This window comes from Dermacentor silvarum, chromosome 7 (assembly GCF_013339745.2).
Source record: "Dermacentor silvarum isolate Dsil-2018 chromosome 7, BIME_Dsil_1.4, whole genome shotgun sequence".
Taxonomy (NCBI): Eukaryota; Metazoa; Arthropoda; class Arachnida; order Ixodida; family Ixodidae; genus Dermacentor; species Dermacentor silvarum.
In genome coordinates, this window is record NC_051160.1 from 9,849,589 (window position 1) to 9,869,630 (window position 20,042).

The 20,042-nt window shown below is 46.5% G+C and overlaps 1 protein-coding gene across 3 annotated transcripts in view; it reads right to left on the minus strand.

Annotated features, from left to right (window-relative positions):
- Positions 1–17,788, minus strand: part of LOC119457529 (formin-2-like) — a 44,026-nt gene extending 26,238 nt beyond the window's left edge. The window contains exons 1-7 of one of the 3 annotated variants that reach the window (XM_049670152.1): positions 17,409–17,788; positions 14,063–15,797; positions 8,947–9,122; positions 7,345–7,489; positions 5,245–5,306; positions 4,386–4,478; positions 28–354 (exon numbers count right to left, since the gene is read on the minus strand). In XM_049670152.1, coding sequence (XP_049526109.1) covers positions 28–354; positions 4,386–4,478; positions 5,245–5,306; positions 7,345–7,489; positions 8,947–9,122; positions 14,063–15,761 — 2,502 coding nt within the window. In that variant the 5' untranslated portion in view covers positions 15,762–15,797; positions 17,409–17,788. Of the gene's footprint in view, positions 1–27; positions 355–4,385; positions 4,479–5,244; positions 5,307–7,344; positions 7,490–8,946; positions 9,123–14,062; positions 16,139–16,175; positions 17,330–17,408 lie in introns of those variants that run through there. The other 2 variants (XM_049670151.1, XM_049670153.1) reach the window with 2 other exon arrangements.
- Between the last annotated feature and the right edge of the window lie 2,254 nt (positions 17,789–20,042).

A 20,042-nucleotide genomic window follows, 5' to 3' on the forward strand; every position in this document is an offset into this window, starting at 1 on the left:
AGATACGACAGTTCCCCAAACACTCACAGGCTGCTCGTCCGTCTGGCATTCCCGGTGACACGCGTCGACGTGGGTCTGAGCTTCCTGGGTTGAGTATTCTGCCTCGTCCGTCTGAACCATGCCCACTGCAAATCGCCATTGCGCCTGGACCCACTTATCACAGGTAGCCGATGCGGCGGTCTGCACTTCGCAAGACCGCAGCACAGCGGAGGGGGTCTGGACTTCGCACGACCGTTGCGACACCTGCACCGCAGGGCGAGCGGTGGACGCTGGAGTCGTCGCCTGGGGTGCATCTATGTCTCGCGCCTTCCTGGTCAGTTCTTCAATGCCGGCCAGGGTTTGGTACTTGTCAATCTGCAGGAAGAAATAAATTACGCAGGTCAAACACGCATATTGTAATATATGTGCAGCAAAGATTGAGGAGTGGTTAACTAAATGCTACAAAACTAAACGTGGTGCATACAGCTGTCTTTACAGTCATCTTATGCAACATGCAATCACGTACAATGTTGATGTTTATGCACCCGCAATGCTCACACAAGCTATGCCAAAATGCAAACAGCAGTTCACGTAAACACACACTGCGAGACCTTGGCACAGCGATGTCACGATGAAGGCAATGTTTGATGTTTGTCGAAGGAAGGATAGCCAGGAGAGGCACATGCAAAGAGATGGTGCGATAGTGCGCAAGACAAAGACGGTGTGAGAGACACTAGTCAGGTTGATTATTATTATGCCATTTCATTCTTGCGTCTGTGGCCTCATGAAAACTGGTGTGCGCCTACATGCTACGTGACATGTCATCATCATCATCAGCCTATATTTTATGTCCACTGCAGGACGAAGGCCTCTCCCTGCGATCTCCAATTACCCCTGTCTTGCGCTAGCGTATTCCAACTTGCGCCTGCAAATTTCCTAACTTCATCATCCCATATGGTTTTCTGCCGACCTCGACTGCGCTTCCCTTCTCTGCCCAGCTCAGCTCCTGCCCAGCTCCTGCCCAGCTCCAATGGCCTGCCCAGCTCCATTTCTTCCGCTTAATGTCAACTAGAATATCGGCTATCCCCGTTTGTTCTCTGATCCACACCGCTCTCTTCCTGTCTCTTAACGTTAGTCCTAACATTTTTCGTTCCATCGCTCTTTGTGCGGTCCTTAACTTGTTCTCGAGCTTCTTTGTTAACCTCCAAGTTTCTGCCCCACATGTTAGCACCGGTAGAATGCAATGATTGTACACTTTTCTTTTCAACAACAGTGGTAAGCTCCCAGTCAGGATTTGGTAATGCCTGCCGTATTCACTCCAACCCAATTTTATTCTTCTGTAAATTTATTTCTCGTGATCAGGGTCCCCTGTGAGTAATTGACCTAGATAAACGTACTCCTTCACAGACTCTAGAGGCTGACTGGCGATCCTGAATTCTTGTTCATGTGACTACATGTGAATTCTTGTGACATGTAGTGGGTGGCTATTCAGCAAGACAGCCGCAGCCACAATCAGCAATGGCCAAAAGGGTTCACACAGAAAGCTTTGCTTTAAATAAAGCACAACTTATTTCTCATTCTGAAGCGAACGAATTAGTGGACAAGAAAATTTGAGACTCATTGGCATACCTCACCAATGTGACAATATGCAGTAGCCATCACAGCAACCCTTACTTTTGTGTATGAAGTGACATACAAGTACATGAAAAGAAACCTAGCAAAATCGTTTTGGTCAGATAGAGCAAATATTGGCACACTGCAGTGACTAAGAATCAGAATAACCAAGGAAAAATGTGAATAATGAATTTGATGAATTAATGGGTGAATTTGCACGGTCAGCAGTCACTGAATCTGAACTCAAAGGTCAAGTCCATCTGCTATGTTATGGTGCATGCATAACCGTACACTGCAGAGCAATCGCTAGTGCTGGCATAAATTCAAAGTTGTTTATGGCACTATTCTTACTGAGCATGCAGTCCAATTAATTTGTTCCTTAACAGACCAAAAAGAACTGATCAGTTTGACAGTTTTTCTGACATAATAAACAAGGCTGTTGCAATTCTTCCACGAGCAACATCGTGCACCATATGAAATGACTGCAATTTAACTATTCGGCAGATTTGATAACTTTCGGCAGACTGCGAAGTCTGGAAAAATGAAACTTCGACAGAAGGTATTGCTAAAAATACCACCCACAGTGCTCCTAGCGCTTCCCCAATCAAACAAAATTTGCACTTTGGCCGACTCAGCAACACAATACTATTTTAAATGACAGAGCAATGAAAATGCGCAAGTTGGTCGGGTTGCCTAATTATTCAATCCGATGTCTACGCTGTTTTAACAACGTCTCAAACATCAGTACATGCTCAGGAGCGAGCGAGTGCAACTGTTGCTTTCCCACTGTGGGTTGCTTTTATCCACCAGTATTTTGACAGCATATGTACAGCTTATTACGAGCAATCCTTCCAGTCATGCGGAGTTTTCACTCGCACAAAAGCATGTCGTCGATTTAAGACTAATCGTCAGCAGCAGCTTGACTAGCAATCTAATCCCTTGCCTTTTTAACAGTGTCCATGCAACTGCCCTTATTCATTGCTGTAAAATGCTGAGCGGCATTGTAAATTACAGTACAAACACCATACAGAGCACATGAAAGCTCCAGCACTAGTTCAAAGTGCACAACTAGACCAGCTTGCTTGTACAGAACAGCTGATCGAACACAATCAAGTATGAGCAGGCTTGTGGATACTCCCCAATCTGGCAACCATAGCATTGAGAGCCTGAAGAATGCAACAAAAAAAGAACCAGGTGCTTGCTGCAATGACTAAAAATTAACGCTCCCTGCACAACAGACACTTTCCTGTTTTCACATTTGCGAGGTCACGTCTCTCACTCATAGCATGACTATGGCTAATATTCACTACGGATAACATTCATGCCACCAAATCTGTATAAGATATTTTTGCATGGCCTAACCTGCAGAAATTGGGAACTAGGAAAAGGTGCACATTGTGTATATTTCATAATTTCTTTTACTCATTACTTATACTGGAAATAGCGAACTATTCATGCTTCTTGAGGTGCTACTTCGAAGTTTCACATAACATTTCTCAAAAACACTGAGCAATATTTCTGCTTTACTTCTATTACGGTTTAAAAAAAATTAAATTAAATTATGGGGTTTTACGTGCCAAAACCACAATCTGATTATGAGGCACGCCGTAGTGGGGGACTCCGGAAATTTGGACCACCTGAGGTTCTTTAACGTGCACCTAAATCTAAGTACACTTCCATTATGTTTAACAGCGCGAACTTGGACAAAGCACGACGAAAGAGACAGACCTAGACGAGCGCTTGTCTATGTCTGTCTCTTTCGCCGTTCTCTGTCCAAGTTCACGCGGTGAAATGCCATAGATCAACACCAACGAGCCCAGTCGCACACGTTATTACTTTCATTAAAAGAACTAATAATCAGGATGCAATTTTATGTGCCATGATGTATGTTGCAACTAATAAAAGCACCGAAATTGAGAACATTTCTAGCGGTAAGGAAAGAGTTTAAAACAAGCCTTTTTTTGAACGCTCATGAAAGTATGTTAAGTGCGTCTTGCACAGGTTGTAATACAGTGGTCACCTGTATAACAACGTTCGTGTGCAAAGCCAAACAACTCGCACAAAGGCGGTGAAGCTCTATAAGACAGTTTTCACATCCTTTATAATCCTAGGGGTCTGTTTTGCCCTTGCCCGAAACTTACCCACGACAAACACTTCACCATATCCAGTGCAATTCCTTCACTATACCGAAGTCTTTTCAAACACTTAGTACTTATGCACATTCTGCTAAATCCAACAAACGTTCCTTTATGCAACGCCAGTTCTACCGTGACAGCTCTGCCCTGTTCAAAACACCAGTACCTTGTTCATGCCGACCACACACTGCCACCCCACACGAGAACAAACCGTTGCGAGACTCTCCTACATGGGAGCTTAAAATCAGACCATTCTTAACCAGTTTAATGCAATGAAAATTCGGGAGACTGAGGGATGACAGGATGATAGCATAAGTGCTTGCGCATAAAGACAACCTCACAAGGACCTGGATCATGCTGCTGGTTAATTATGTGTTTCTCTCACCTTCATGCGCTGATGTATGTATTCCGACATGATGATGGCAATAAACTCAGTTAGTTTGCACACGTCATGTGAATGGGTCCTTGCATTAAAACGCGCAGACACTTATGCTATCAAATATGCACCAACTAGCTCACCAAGGAGTTCTAGCAAACGAGAGGACAAGGTGCTTAACCAGTATGCCACTTGTCTTTTGCCTTCCACCTTTTCGGCGTACTAAAAAAGCACTCTTGATTAAAATTTAAACAGTACGCGTGGCAACCTTGAGTACACACCTCTTGCTCCAGGCGAACAACTTGGCCCTCGTAGTCCGTCAGCCTGGCAGCCTGCTCTCCACGCAGAGAGAAGAGGGCCAACTCATGTGCTTTCTGCAATGTGTAAAAAAAAATTGTGAACACGTTACACAAGGCCAGCTAAAGAATAAGACACAATCATTATAGCATGTGATCACTTGCAGCGACTTCACGATCGTGTGACACTGCGAAGAGACGGGAAGGATTTTGCATGCTGTTTTTACATTGCCGTCACTTTGCACACCTGGCGCTCCACAACACGTTAAATAATGTAAGCAATTTGGCCGATGCAGCTCCACCACCCCCATCCCAATTTGTTTTTTTTTTTTTTTTGCAATGTGAAAAGCTTTTCAGTCTCACTTTAAAGGCGTAGTAAAAAAAGAAAATATTGAGAGTAATGGACTATACCCATCATCCGACATATTTCTCGGCTGTCAAAGCCAGGCAACTGCAGCAACATGCCTAATAATCTCTCTCTACTCCGTTCGTGTCTTAAATTGAAAAGTTTGTTTTCCTTTGTTTACCTTACCAGTTCATCTCATCAGAAGTTAAGCTTCACAGAGTTGCACTGTATTTACGGGAGAGATAGAACAAAGGTCCCTGAACTGTTCAGCTTATTCGACAATTCAGCTTCAGGTAATTATTCTTCATAGAATAAAAGCTTGATATACAGAGAGGATCAAACGTTAGTTCAATGCACAACGCTCCCCTTGCAACACTTCTTTTGAACCAATCATAAAATGAATTTCATTGCCGTAGGGATGGCGAGATTGAAAGGCTACAAAAAAAAAAAATATGATGCTGCGAGAAAGGAAGCTTCGAGATATCCAACAGCACCGACCTGCAGCCTCTCCAGCTCATTTCGGTGGGCCTTTTTCAGTCCCATGACCATCTGCTGCGCCTCTGCAAGACAAGTGCAAGACGAGAGCATTGTAACTCAGCATTATAACCTTCGCATACAAGCGATAGTGCATTGCGTGCACGCTGCAACCCACCAAATGACACCAAGTGACAGGAGGGCTGCGGTGTTATCAAACTTGTGCTAGCAGTGAAACGTACCCTGAAGATTTGTCAACGGGGATCTCGTCGATATTGAAGGGATCAACAGCAGCTGATAAAGGGAAGTCTCAACCTGAAGCCAGTGTTTGAACAAGGCGACTTTGGCTGGCTGGCCAATCGGCACTCGCCGATTCACAGAGCGCCTGTCACGCTCATGAGGTGCCGTTCCCGACACACAAGGGCGAAAATATCCTTGAAAGTGATTACCCAAGGTGCGGCCTTTGGACCCAGTTCAGAGCTAGCTGCTGGATTATGCTCCCACACTTCATATTGTGTCGCATTGTGGTTGTGGACAAGAGCAGCAGCACCTCTTGAATTATCGCCGTGGCTCCATGAAATAAATGACTACGCTTAAATTGCACTGTTGAACAATATTTTGAGTTTACTGGGGATTCCCATGTACTGACAACAGGTGATAAATAGCGTGTGAATTCAAGACAACATTTTATATCACTACTGTATCAGCCTACACAGCAGCCATAGGCGCATTCTGCTGCCCAAGGAAGGGACATGCTTACTCACGTAAAACCTTCAGCAGCAATTAGGGAAAATCTACAGAGCCGATGCAAACGCATGACAGCGCTCTTGAATAGAGTCTACAATGTTGCAGTCGCGATTATTTGAGCTGGGCTGGCTACATGGTTTTGTGGACATAAGCAGCAATGATAATTTCACCAATTCCCTTTCAATGTGCTATTACTTTTTTCAACTGCTCACTTTGTGGAACATGTTGTCATTGCAAAATCAAAGCTGAGAAATCATGAAGTCATGTCTGCTTGCAGAAATTCCAAAATTAGCACCCCTTATTTAATTCATTTATACCCTCAGGGCCCAAAGGCATTACAGAGGGTAGTGGGTTAAAGCAGGATAAACAGAAAGCAGGAAAAATTATAGGTGCTGGTAAATAGTAAGTACTATAGCAAATAGTGAGTAAGAGATAAGCAGCTTTCTAGTTACACAATATTAGGTAATATTACAAAGGATAAAAATGAATGCGGCGAGTAATTAACAATGCAGCAAGTAATTAACAAATTCTGGCTACACAATGCTAATTAATGCTGCGCAATACTTACGATTATTAGTAAGAGTTATTTCTTTGGGCAGGCAGTTTTAATTCATCAAATGTGCAAGACAAAAAGGAGTCGAAGAAAGCTTTAGAATGACAACACTCAATGTCTACCTTATAAAGGTAGACATTATAAAGGTCACAGAGTGAAGAATGATGGTCTAAGTTCCAAGAAATAAAGTTAACTTCCAAGCTATTTTACAGCAGGAAGTAAGAGATGGAAGTTCAAGGTACTGGCAGCTCAATCATAATGTGAACAGATAAAACGAGCAGAGTAATTTTCGGCATGTTTTATCAAAGTAATAATGTTAGTATGGCTGGGATCCCATATAAATACTTGCCAACTCTCCAGATTTGTCTGGGACACTTGTCTGGACGAGCAGATGCGCAAGTGTGAATGGCCTGCATATAGTGCAGCCACCTAGTGGCTCAGAGCTCAACCAGACAAGCATAACTAATATTGCAGTAATCAAGTTATCTTACTTTGCTGCTAGTGTCAATTTTCAGCAGGAACATGATTACGCCACTGTCAAAAATTTACACCTGCACCGTGCAGGTCGTTCACGTTCGCACCTCCGCTCACCTGGTAAAACGTCCAGTCTGCTTGCATTTACCCGAATACCAGACACACTAAACCTCTCTATTAAAGTGAGCATACGTCAACTCTGATGATTGCAAAACAACACACTGCTCCATGGAGCACACATTCTAATGAATGCTACTTTGGCAAGTTTCCGAGTGCTAAGGTACAAAGCACAAGATATGCAACATACGTCAAGAGCAAACGTGACAATGCTACCAGTGGCATGGCCTTACCTGCTTCTGTGTATCGAAGTCCAGGCCTGGCATCACCTTCAGAGTCTGGTGGCGGCCAATAGTCCGTGGTCAGTTTACCAGGCACAACGTTGCTTGCTGGGCCTGCTGGCACTTCAGAGTGTGTCCAGTAGTACATCAGGTCAGGCTGTAGAGGAAAAGGTTACGGACTCGTTAGCAATACAAGCACCTCTCAGTTTTTCATTTGTAACATTTGTAACAGGTTGCAAACGATCATGTGCATGCAAGTTTATTTCAACTTTTTTAAATTATTGCGTTTGAAAGCATATGTTTCTGTACGTGATTCTAATTTTGCTTTTGGCATTATAATATGCAATTTATCGAATGCATTTATTTATAGGCGGTCCCTTTCAGCCAGAGCTATGGGACTTCCTCCTGTGCATTTTTATGTGTGCGACAACATTGATGTGAAATAAATTGCTCCATTCTGTTCTTACAGACAAAATCAAAGAAAACAATTTCTCTAGCACATGTTTACAGAATGTCTATTGTAGGCTAGAATAAAAAAAGTGCTGGTGGAATGGAAACACAAGCATAAGCCCTATTTCTTGTCATTAACATAATGAACTTGAACACCAAATAAGAATGACAAAAGAAATGCTAGCTGCTTAAAAGATCACAGTCAGCCAAATAAGTGGTGCCCACAGGCAAAGCAGCGACTACTTTCCTAAAACATTGTTTCAGTTTATGCAGTTATTTAATACATACTAAAACGGCAAGAACTAAAAACCTGGTTTTGCAGCAGCACAGGCAAAATATTTCCTAGCGGTGGCTCGTCTTTGCTTCAAACTTCTTGCGAATGTAAACAGCATCAAAGCCATTCCCCTATTTCCACTAAGCAGTCACAAAGAAGCAGTGAAACTGATATCGTAATCCACTGTAAATTAAAATCGCAGAAGTAAAACAAACAATTGTGCTTGAGGCAAAGGATACTGGCATGGTCAGTTGAAGGCTTTGTTCAATAAAAACTCCATTGGTAGTCAATCCACCTCTCTCTGATGCTAACAGTCTCTGATGCCTATGACGTCTCTGCCTCTACTTCATGCTGTACAAATAATGAACAAATACCAACTTGGCTAGTTTACACCCCCCCATCTTATGTTCTACTCCTTCAGTCCCGTGAAAAACATACTACACAAGGGCTCTACTATATGAAGCTTCATTTTTCACTTAGCAACATGTTTACAAGGAATTTTCAAGGACTATAGTGGCTATCTAGTTACACCCATTTGTGGGCTTGCTTATTTACATATTAATTCATTCAATACTGCTGGCAGCCTCTTGACAGCCAAGGTAGGAGCTGTACAAGCACAGAAACAAGTACAAGGTTAACGTAAGTCGTCAGTTTGATGCAAGAAGTCCACCAAAGAGTACAAGAATAAAGTAACAAGCGGACTTTGTAAAAAGTATAAAGACAGATACCAAACAAGCCCCCCTCCCCCCCCCCCCCCTCCCCGAAGAAAACAAGTAGCAAGAGTAAATGCCACAAACTGCTACAGAAAACGAGACACGGTCCAAAAAATCTATTCTCCTGACGTCAGCTGCACATGCAAAAACAAGAAGCTGCTGCCTCAGCACACGCACCCGAAAAAGAGATTCGAGCGGGGCGTTCTCGTCCTCTATCTGGCGCAGCACCCCTGCGGCCAGCAGGTGGGTGCAGAACTGAGCTGCCAGCAGCTTCAGGTCCTGCTTGGTCAACAGAAACCGCAGGTAGTGGTCCTCCGGGAAGGTCGTGCAGAACCAGTTGAGCAACATCTGACCTGAAACGGTGAAATGCCCAATGCGAACTTGCAAAACTCGACAAGAGAGTCATCTGTCCAGTTAAGCAGCTTTGGCAGAGGTCTGACAGTTAGTATACGGTATACAGGGTGTTTCATTTTAGCTGCACCAAATTTTTAAAAATTGCCTGTGGCAGATAGCACAATTATAATCCTTGATCTAAACTACTCGATGAGGCGGCCATTACTTCCACGAGAAATCAAAATGCCTAATTGAGTAATTAGTATAATTACGCTAGTTAACTTTTTAATTAATGATTTTACGGCACATCTTTCAATCTACGAATTATAGCCGCTGAGTGCGCAAGGCATATCCACTTGGAATGAATTCTCAGGACTGAACCAGTTTCGAGATATTAATTTTTAACGTGTCCGACGAAATGTATGGGCGTTCCAGTTAACTTTTTGAGGAAAATGCTGTTTTATGCATTGAAGCACAAAGTTAACTGGAACGCCCATGCATTTCGTCGGACACTTTGAAAATTATTATCTCGAAACTGGTTCAGTCTTGAAAATTCGTTCCAAGTGGATACGCCTTGCGAACTCAGCGGCTATAATTCGTAGATTGAAAGATGTGCCGTAAAATCATTAATTAAAAAGTTAATTAGCGTAATTATGCTAATTACTCAATTAGGCGTTTTGATTTCTCGTGGAAGTAATGGCCGCCTCATGGCGTAGTTTAGATCAAGAATTATAATTGTGCTATCTGCCACAGGCTACTTTTAAAGATTTGGTGCAGCTAAAATGAAACACCCTGTATATGGTGTGAATAAAATTTTTGCACTAAACCCACACATTCTTCTCATTCCCATGTGCTATACTGCCGAGCTTAATTACTCTTCTTTGTACCACGAGATCACTAATCGTTCGCTTAAGATGTGGCGCTTAAAGTACACGTAAGATATTAACAGAGTAATGGGTGACTCAAGGGCGATTTCGATTGCCTGGGACAATAGAACCAGTTCATAATTTGCAAGAGGGCTTCTCTGCACTGCATGTTTGCCAAACTATCAAATCATTCAAATGAAGGCATGTTCATCACGAGAGCCATGTCCAACATTTTTCAATGTCGCAAAACAAACAAACTGTGAATGTACATGCTGTTAGTAAAAAAATGACAGCTCTGCCATTTGTTGGGCAAACTGCCTCACAGGAAAGCGCGATCAGGGTAACGGCAGCATAGCACCATGCGAGCAGATCACGAAGGATGAAAAGAATGGATAAATGACAGAACTGTCGCAACTACACAGGAGCTATGAGAGATGCTTAATAAAGGGCTCCCAAGACAGATTTCATTAACGCTTTAACTACCAATTGCAAGCTGTACCTGTCCTAACTGAGATTTGCAGAGAACGAGCCACACTCGTCGACTCAGTTTGTGTACGTTTTACCACATGACAAATCAATAGTCGCACCCCTATCACAGGGTACGAACTCTTGTATGAGATTGATTGCACACTGGGACAGACAGGACAACGTATTAACTTACGGTTAAGAGATCATAGTGCATTAGTAAATAATGCAGCTTCATCCAATCTAGCCTTGCACTGGCGATCATGAGGTTGTTCACCACTTTTTGTGAACATGCAGATATACAGACTAGTTAGAACAGTATTTAACTGAGCTTGTCTTAGCTATGGAGATTGTGTTTAGACAGGGATATCAAACTGCCCAAGAAATGGTCAAAGCTTATCACATTTGCAAAGAAAGCGACAAACGTTAGCCGAACAGCAGTTGGTTTGGATGACAAAGACATATTTCTGCCCCCGTAGATATTTTCATAACTTTAACCGATTCAGATGGCAACTCATGTCACGTGTATAATTGTGCTTATTTGTATGTGTGAATGCATCAATAAACTCTTCAGTTGCGAGTCAGCAATGGTAGTGCGTGTCGTTCTTCCCGTTATATACTGAAAAGGGTATTTGCCACTAGGTATGTGCCGCTTCCTCTGACGCCAACTTGGGTCACTGGTTATGAGTAAAATTTATCAGACGTTGGGTAAAATCGAACGTGCGTTATTTAAATTTAGCCGATCTTGTTTGAATATACATTCACACATGCACAGACCTTGCTGTGGTGCCACTAGATGGAGCAGTGTGTCCAGAAGGAAGTGCGAGGGAGGAGTTCGGCTGCATACACCGCCTCATACGCAAGGCGTTTCGGTACTGGCAACACGGTGTCGCTACATTGCTTCAATGCTAATCGTCCTAACCTTGACAGTGATCGTGAGATGGGTTCAGTCTGAATTTGTTTTCTTTCTCTCTCTTTCTTTTTTTGCGCTTTGTCTTTCACGTTTCAGCACATGTGAAACCATCCCATGTGGAGGCTACACTGATTTGTCTGTTCTAAGAAACAGAAAGAGTTGTCAAATGCTGCTGGAATAGTTTAGTGCAGTAACATATGCGCAGAAGCTAAACCCCCCCATAGCTTTCCCTTCATTGCCCCAGAAAGTTGTCCGTGAGTAGAGAAAGTTTTGCTGCACGTGTCACAACGTCACGATAATGTCGATGACACCCAGGTCCAGCACTTGGAAACTTGTTTTAGTATTGAGCCAAAATATCTTGCAGTGTTTCCTGACCCTCCTATGACCTGATCCGCTAAGTGCCATTGTTTTACTTGTGAGAAGCACACGGTACAGTTTCTGCAACTACTAAAACATGTACCGGTGGTACTACTTTAACAAGATGGCCCTCTGCCATGCCAGGTATGCTACAATGAGTGCTTGTGTGGCAATTTAACACATTCACTGCAGCAGCCTCAATTCCTGTGCGTCATGACCCACTGGTAACACCAGGTAGGTGCAGAGAGAGAGCACCACAATGCAGCAGGTCAGAAGCAATAAGAAGTTTCCCTCTTCGCTTTGATGTCTAGTAAGGCTGTTGCATGCGCACTGCAGGAAAGCCCTTCACGGTTGCGCAGTGGGAATAACTGCCGTGAGCCACCCCCCCCGGTTACCCCTTTTGCAGTAAAAGTGTTAATTCCAAGCCCCATGAGAGTGATCTTGTACGCGACAGCAACGAGCGACGGCTTTGAGCAATGAAATGGACCGTCGTGAGAACAGATAGCTCGTTCTTGGCGCTCGATCAGTCGCTTCTGGAAATCTAGAATTCGTCGCTAATCGCCAGGAAGTGCTATGAGCGACTAGCCAACAGCGTGAAGCCGGAAATGGATGTATATCAGTTGGGTACTACCGATTGTCGCACGAAACAAGCAAACGACCGAATTCTGATACGTCCAAGGATAAGCAGCTAAAGCAAGACCTTCAAAAATATTTATGCTCCTCTTTACAGCAAAACACAAACTTAAATTATTGAAACATAAGTCACGCCAGTTTTGGCAAGTATTTGTTGTCCTAGTTCATACCAGCAATGCCAGGAAGGCGTCGCTCGCGTGGAGTTCAACTTGTTCAACTCCATCGTGTCGCTTGTAACCGTTGCGGAAGAGATCGATTGCATGGGGTTTATACTTTAAGGCATGCACTTGGCAACTGCAGGTAGATGTGTTGTGCTTAAAATTGAATTACTTACAAGTCTTTACCACAACAACCAGGACTAATACCCCTGTCACACGGGCACTCGAAAGTCTTTTGAGCAAAAAGACTTCTCCCGAAAAAGAGTTTCAACCGCAGACACACGACAGGGAGCGATCTCTTTTTCAGAAGCGTCTTTTCTGGAAGAGGAGTTCGCCGATCTCCTTTACGGCCGAAAAGGAGTAGCCTCGAAACCAGTGGGCACGAGCAATTATCATATATTAAACAAAAAAATCGAATGTGTAATTTTCTGTCGCCTAGGCTCATCATAAAAAATAATTTTATGTCTCGCAGAAGGTGTAGTAAACCCAGTAATGCTCATTTTCTTCTGTAGTCTCGTAAGCAGGTCGAACGGGCTGGGAATGTCACGTGATGACGCTCTTTAAACTACTATAATAAATCTTTATATTAACGTTTCTTATGTTAAATTTAATTGAAAAATGTGTAAATAAGTTTTCACTTTATATTTCGAGATGCACAAGTTTCTTTTTTTTGCCGATATTGTTTCGAATGCAAGCGCCACACTTTCGGTAGCATGTCCAGAAGAAAACACTAAAAGGAGATCATCGGCGCATGTCGGCGCCGTGTGTCTGCTACGCAACACCTCTTCATTCAAAAGTCTTTCAGCTTGGTAAAAGACCGCTTGTGTAAAAGAGTTTTTGCGTGCTCTTGTGACAGAGGTATAAGTCTTCACCACAACAACCAGGACTACACAAATTGCACAATGTTACCATGACTGAACCAGTAGCGCACCCAGGATCTCTGCCAGGGGGGGGTTGACAGTTTGCCAATACCATCTAAACAGCACTAATTTCAATTTCTTCACGGGAAATTGTAAAAAAATGCGCTTTTTGCGAGTGTGCAGACGATTACGCGTCTTACATCTTAGTTGCAGTACTCAAATGCACAAGGAAAGAAAAGAGGTTAAACAAAAGGGGGGGTTAGGTCGGCCTCAGGGGGGGGGTTACAACCCCCAAATCCCCCCCCCGTCGGTGCGCCACTGGACTGAACACACTTGAGGGTGTTCAGTCCACTAGTACAGAAATCCGCACTATTGTATAGAGTGGAAAAGAATTAAGTTCACTGCGATGCTAATAAATCTATATGTGTGCATTGCTGACCCGTTTGAGGGACAACGCTCATGAAACAGTAAAAGCCACATCGACATGCACAGGCCCCAACCTACTGAGCTCGATACTTCCAACCTCGTACGTATATCCACTGTGGTATTTTAGTTTTCTCGAAAAGCACAGCGCAAGTGGCATGCCCTAGACAGCTAGCTATAGTGTGGATATCTGCACCTATATGGTTTATGCATTTTGTTACCAAGTATATAAGGCTGAAAGCTAAACACATGCAAGCTACATAGAACAAGGCCAGGCACGCGCACCTTCAAATTTTTCGTAAATGCTGAAGTCGAGCTTCTCGGGAACCACTTTTGGCCGGTTCACTTTTGCCTCGATTGCCGCACGCTCCAGGGTCAGGGAGGCAACTTTGCGGAGCACATTGCCGGCCAGAGGCGGCGCGTCGTCGTACGCCGAATGCCGGCGTCCACCGCCACTCGCGGCACTGGTACTCGCAGGTGCGCTGGGTTTGGCATCGCCGCTTTCCTCGTTGGCAGCAGCACTGGCTGCTGCAGCCGAAGGCAGTGCGGTCGAAGGCGCCGAGAATTTGGGGAGAACCACTTTGCGGTGCTGCGTCAACGTGAAAGTGGGCGCGGCATAGCCCGCTGCCGTCGCCGCTCCCTCGCTGGTCGCCTTGTTGGAATCGCCGCGACCCAGACTCGTGCACGAGGGGGTCGCGCGGGCGACGGAGTACACCGACGTCGAGTCGGCTTCACTGTGAGACCGCACGCGCAGTACTCCGGACGCGGCAGCACTGCGGTACGCGGGTAGCCCGCCGGTAACCGTCGTCGTTCCCGTGCCATTCGCGGTGACAGGCGCCGAGGAGGGCGGGGTCTGGTGATGCTGCTGCGGTTGCGGAAACACGAAGTCGGAGACGTCGTCGCCGAACACGGTCGTATCGCTAGCGTTGCTCGGAGACCGCTGCGGTGGCGTCGTCCCTGCTTCGCTTTCGGCCGCAGTCCTCGAGGACGACGACGCGTCCGCGACGACGCCGTCTTCGGAATCTGCCAGGTGCGAGACCGTGTCGACGTAGACCGAACCCGAAACCGAGCTCTCCGGACTTGACTCGCTTCTCCTCTTCTTCGGGGTGCCATTCGCACTCCCCACGTGCGACTCGGGGGCCGCGCCACCGACTTGGCATTTTCCCGGAACGACGCCGACGTCGTCTTGCGCAGCGGCGGCGGCGGCCGCCGCCGCCTTTCGCGCAGTCTGCGGAGTTTTCCGTACTTTCCCCCTGACGACGTCGCGGCCCAACCGAAAGAGCCCGGGGCTACCTTTGGGCGTCTCCGACAAGCAGTCGGTGGAGCCCTTGGCTCTCTTTTCGGCCTGGTGACCGCTGCTGCTGCTGCCCTTGTTGCCCATAGTGTCTTCTACGGGTGCGGCAGCTGCTGCTCTGAAGGGGCTCGCCGCCGGTGCGAAGCTAACACCCGCGTCGTCGTCATCGCCGCCGCCTTCGGCGGCCGCCGCATCACCTGCCGAGGCGTCGCGCAGCAGACGACCTACGCGGTTAGGCCTAGCGATCCTCCGCCAATCGCTGGCCACCGAGACCGCAACGACGCCGTCCCGTTGGCTCGCGCCGTGGCTGCGCTTCGGCTGGAACGAATCCGTGACGCCGGCGGAGTCGTCGTCTGCTTCAGCGGCGTCGTCTGCTCCGCGGGCCGCAGAGATGGGCTCCGATGGCGAAATCCCGGCCGGTTCGGCCCGCTGGTTGCTGCTTTCATCTTGAACGGCGACGGCGGCCGGTCGCTTCTCGAGGAATACCGAGCACCGCGGCGGCCTCGCCGCCGGACGGCCTCGCTGCTCGCAAGCGACGGTGGCTACTCTCCCGACGGCTCCAGCACGAGTAGCCGTCGCGGCCGCTGCGGCGAACCTCTCGATCTCGTCGCCGAAACGCTGATGGTTGGCGTTGGGCGGAGGGAAGCGCCAGAAACGCCACTCGACGAATTCGCCCCGTTCGTCGGTCATGGGTCCAACCTGACGCCGCTGTGCTCACGCCTCCACCTGCGAAAACGCGCAAACGTAAACGTCAGCAGCCGGCCTTACGACGAGCTCTTCTGCCAGCGCAATCGTGTGTTTGTTTACGGCTAGTGCAACGAGGAACCGACAGCCAATCGCGGCACGTCTTATCTGATAAGCATGAAGGCCAGTCCGTTTTGGTAAAGACACGTCATGAGCGGAGGAAATGTGCAATCTGTGCATGTCCTTGTCACACTAGTACGACGTATCTATGGAAACATCGCTTATCACGGTTGATAAACGCACTATGTAGCAGCATGCACAATTACGATAAAACGGTGACGAAACCAAGGCAGAAATGTGCGGTCGTACCGTTGGAACGACATTTGATAGCGATCGAATTAGGTAAGCGAAACTAATTACCGTAAAATGAAGCGACCTAGAGAGGCCTCGCTAACCAGCGGTCCCGAGATCTCACATCTTCGTCTTCTAGCTCCTCAAGTCAACGCTCCTTGCCTCAAGTAGCCAAACTTAAGCCGCTATAAAAGGCTATAGCCGAATCGAAGGCTGCGATCCCAATCGCAAAAAAAAAAGAAAAAAAAGAGAAAGAAGCAAAAACGTGGGCAGCTCCAGACCAAAATGAAAACACGTGGGCGACTTGGAAGGACCTTTCGTACCCGCGATAAATAATAATCCCCGAATGCTATGCGAAAAAAGATAAAGAAGGAGAGAAAAGAAAGGTCAACTTACTTGAGGTATAGTGCGTGAATGGCGACGCCTGATCGTAATTAATTCACTTAAACTGGCGACATGCGGAGAAGGAAGCGAAACCATTTGCCAAACTACGCGTATGTCACCATCGCATGGCGTTAAATAAGTTCCAATTAACCACCATGGTTCCAATTGACATTAGCTGACGTGCACGTCCTCACACGCGTACGGAGTCAAAGTGTTTACAATCATGAAACGAAAAATCGCACAAACTGTTCGACTTGATTAATGCGAGACCATGCGCTCGGCAAGCTATATATATTAAAGCAGTAATGTCAATTTGTCAACAGCGTAAACACGCGCAACTTTTATTTTTATAACGCACTCAACCTGGCCGCTTATAATTCTCAAGTCGTTCTCCCGGCGCGTGTAAAAAAGAACAGTACGCATCGGACCTTGTTCGTCCCGGGTCGTTTGTCGAGAAAGTCGACATAGATCTATAGAAGCGCAACCTTTCGAGCCGTTTCCCGTGAATACATTGTTCTAAAACCGAAACAAATTTACATTCGGGGCTGACCAGCGTGCGTTTACGCAAAACCGACGAGCTATCACTCTCTTCTCCCTCGCCACATACACAACTCGCTATAGCTCGGTAAACTACGTGCCTCGCGAACCGGCTCGCGGTACAGCGCGCAGCGCCAGCTTCTGTTCTTGGATCACAGGGCATAGCGTGAACGCGCAAGCCGCCCGTGCCATGCCGTGATATATCTTGCTTTCGTATCTCGCCTTTGCTCGTAGTACGAGTTTTTTTCTGGCGGAAAGACCCAGCGGGCCGATGCTAAGCCCGCTGCTGCTACTGCTGGATGGCGCGCGTTCGTTTCAAAACCGACGACATCGGGCCGCTTCTGCGGAACCTCACCGTTCCACTTGACAAAATAAACTCACCTGTTGCGCTTTGCCAACTCCACGTGCATCGTCGTCTCGCCTCGTACGACACGGACGCGTGACATACACACACACACACGCAACGTTTTGTAGAGCGAACAAAAACAACTCGAGGTCCACAAAGCCGTAGGGCCGAGCGTCTGTCTGTGTCGCCGGGCCGCGCTGTCCGGTTTAGGAGGCGAGAGGGAAAATATGGCCGCCGGAGTGAAACGACCTTGGTTGGAACGAAGGCGCGAGCGAAAGAAGCGATGGCCCTTTCTGCTTTCTTGGGCTCTTTGTTCTTCTTGCTTCGCGAAGTTGCGTGAGCTGCCGCGTTGAAGAGCATCTTCTCTTCCTTTCCCGTTTTTGGTGGGGGTATGGATGCGAGCCGTGCAGTGGTGCGTCGGCGCTTTATTTTTCACCGCATCCTGCGGTCCGCCGGCTCCGTCGTCCGGTCTCTCGACCAGCGCTGTTGCGGAACCGTCGCTGCGTGTTTGTGCGTCCGTCCGGGCGCGAGCGGAATCGCGAGTCACGGTCTGTGGTGCGTCGTTGTGCGTGGTCGTTGCGTATGGCGGAAGTCGTAGCGCTCAGCAGTTCCTCGCCTGTCGCCTTTTCTTTCTTTTTTTAATTTTGTCCGGTCGGCCGCATCGCCACCGTGCTAACCGTGTGCTTCATCTCAGTATATGTCACGCCACAAACAAACAGAGAGGTCAGAGAGGCCATCGACAAGGGCCTGCCGGAGGTCAGGCCCACCTGGCATGTCGAGATTGTGAGGATAGCTCACGCATCATCTCCCCTCTGGGCGACGGGAAGTTATTTCCTAAAATACCTCGCGTATGTGCTGCGAGAAACAACTCCACCCATTAAAGATGCCGCCCCTCCGAGCTCATCGCATATGCTGACGTCACCTGGTGGCCAGCAAGACAATTGTCCCGTCTCATGCTGTTGTGAATAACGGTTTTTTTTTTTTTTTTTTTTTTTTTTGTAACTACCTGAACCGGTAAGAGTGAAAGTGGCTGTGAGCCTGTTTATGTGCAGTATGCTGTTTACCATTCTTGTGCTAGGTTTAATGCTCTTGCTACTAGACAACGACTAGAAGACAATGTCTGACGAAGTTGGGGACATATGACTCGTACATAAAGCCGTATAGTGATATGTCTTGTACCCATTGTGCCCTGGAGTGCAAAATCAAGTTCCGCCATATTGTCGAATCCTGTAATGTCACCATTCTGAGCCAATCAGAAAGGCAGTAGTAGTCCTCTGATCCAATCAGAACTGGTAAGATGGCGAATTCGACAATGTCCAGAATAGAGGATCTGGAAGTGATTGAATACCATGAGAACGCAGGGAATTGTTTGCCATGTTATGACCCATGGACGGTACTCTAACTTACAGCGATATACAGCAAATCCTCGTTTTAACAAAATCGCTTTATTCGAATTATCGCTTTATTTGAAGTTCTAAAAGGCTCCGACTGCAATGCATTCATTTCATACCGGTGTACTTGAAATATACATGGCGCCAACCTTGTCGTAGTACAAAGCGCAAAGCAGGAAATCCGCACGAGACAGCCCAGTGCTGCGTACAATGTGTCATGCTTTTCTATCATTGTCTGCAATGGCTTCGCTATACTAAGATGCCGATTTTGGTGCACCGGAATGGTGGCGCCATGCATCTCTCATCGCAATGGTAAAAGACTCATTCCACCATAATGACGACAGCTGACGCATACCATTCTGTTCGCCCTAGTGTCCATGTAAATTCTCCCAAAGGAAGCAGAGTTGCAGCTCTCTTTTCCTTTCGCCGCTACTCGCCGAGCGCCATCATGCGTTCTAAAATTACGTCAAATGTTCCACCACGCTGCGGAGAAGCCAACTTCACAGACGCGACACCTACTGTTCGTTTCCTTCACTGCCATATCAACGCCGCAATTGGCCGCTTCACTAACATGCATGAGATGACACGATTGATGCCATGACATAATATGAATGACGTCACACAACTATGCTGATATGTATCCGCGACTTTAATGCATGGCATGCATGTCGTCATTACATGAATGAATGGCATGACACGTATCTATGACATGAAGGATGCCATGACATGATTGAGGTCATGATATGGCATGAACGACATCACACGACATCACTCATGACATGAATGGCATCATGACATGGCATAAATGGTGTAAAATTAACATGAATGGGGCATGCATGACGTGACAAGAACAAGAGGCATATGATATGCACAAGCACATGCATAGTGGCCCAAGCTAATACATGGCATGGATGACATGAGATGAACAACATGATGAAAATTCAGCGTCGATATTGAAGTAAATGCGAGAGAAATGTGTCAGCATTACGGTACCTCTTTTATAGGTCCCGAATCCATTATATTTAAACCGCGTTCACCACATTGCAAAATGTTGTTCAGGAGCTCACTCAACGCACTCCCTGCCTTTTCGAGGAGCGAAGGGCACTCGACGCTGGTCAGGAGCAGACCATGCATAATCAGTCGCACTATATATATATATATATATATATATATATATATATATATAGTGCTCACGTTGGTTTCGACTGGAATTCAGGGCGCAGGCTCTTTTCCCAGGCGTATCACCCCTGAAGGAAGCCGAACGCCAGGCCGGGGTAC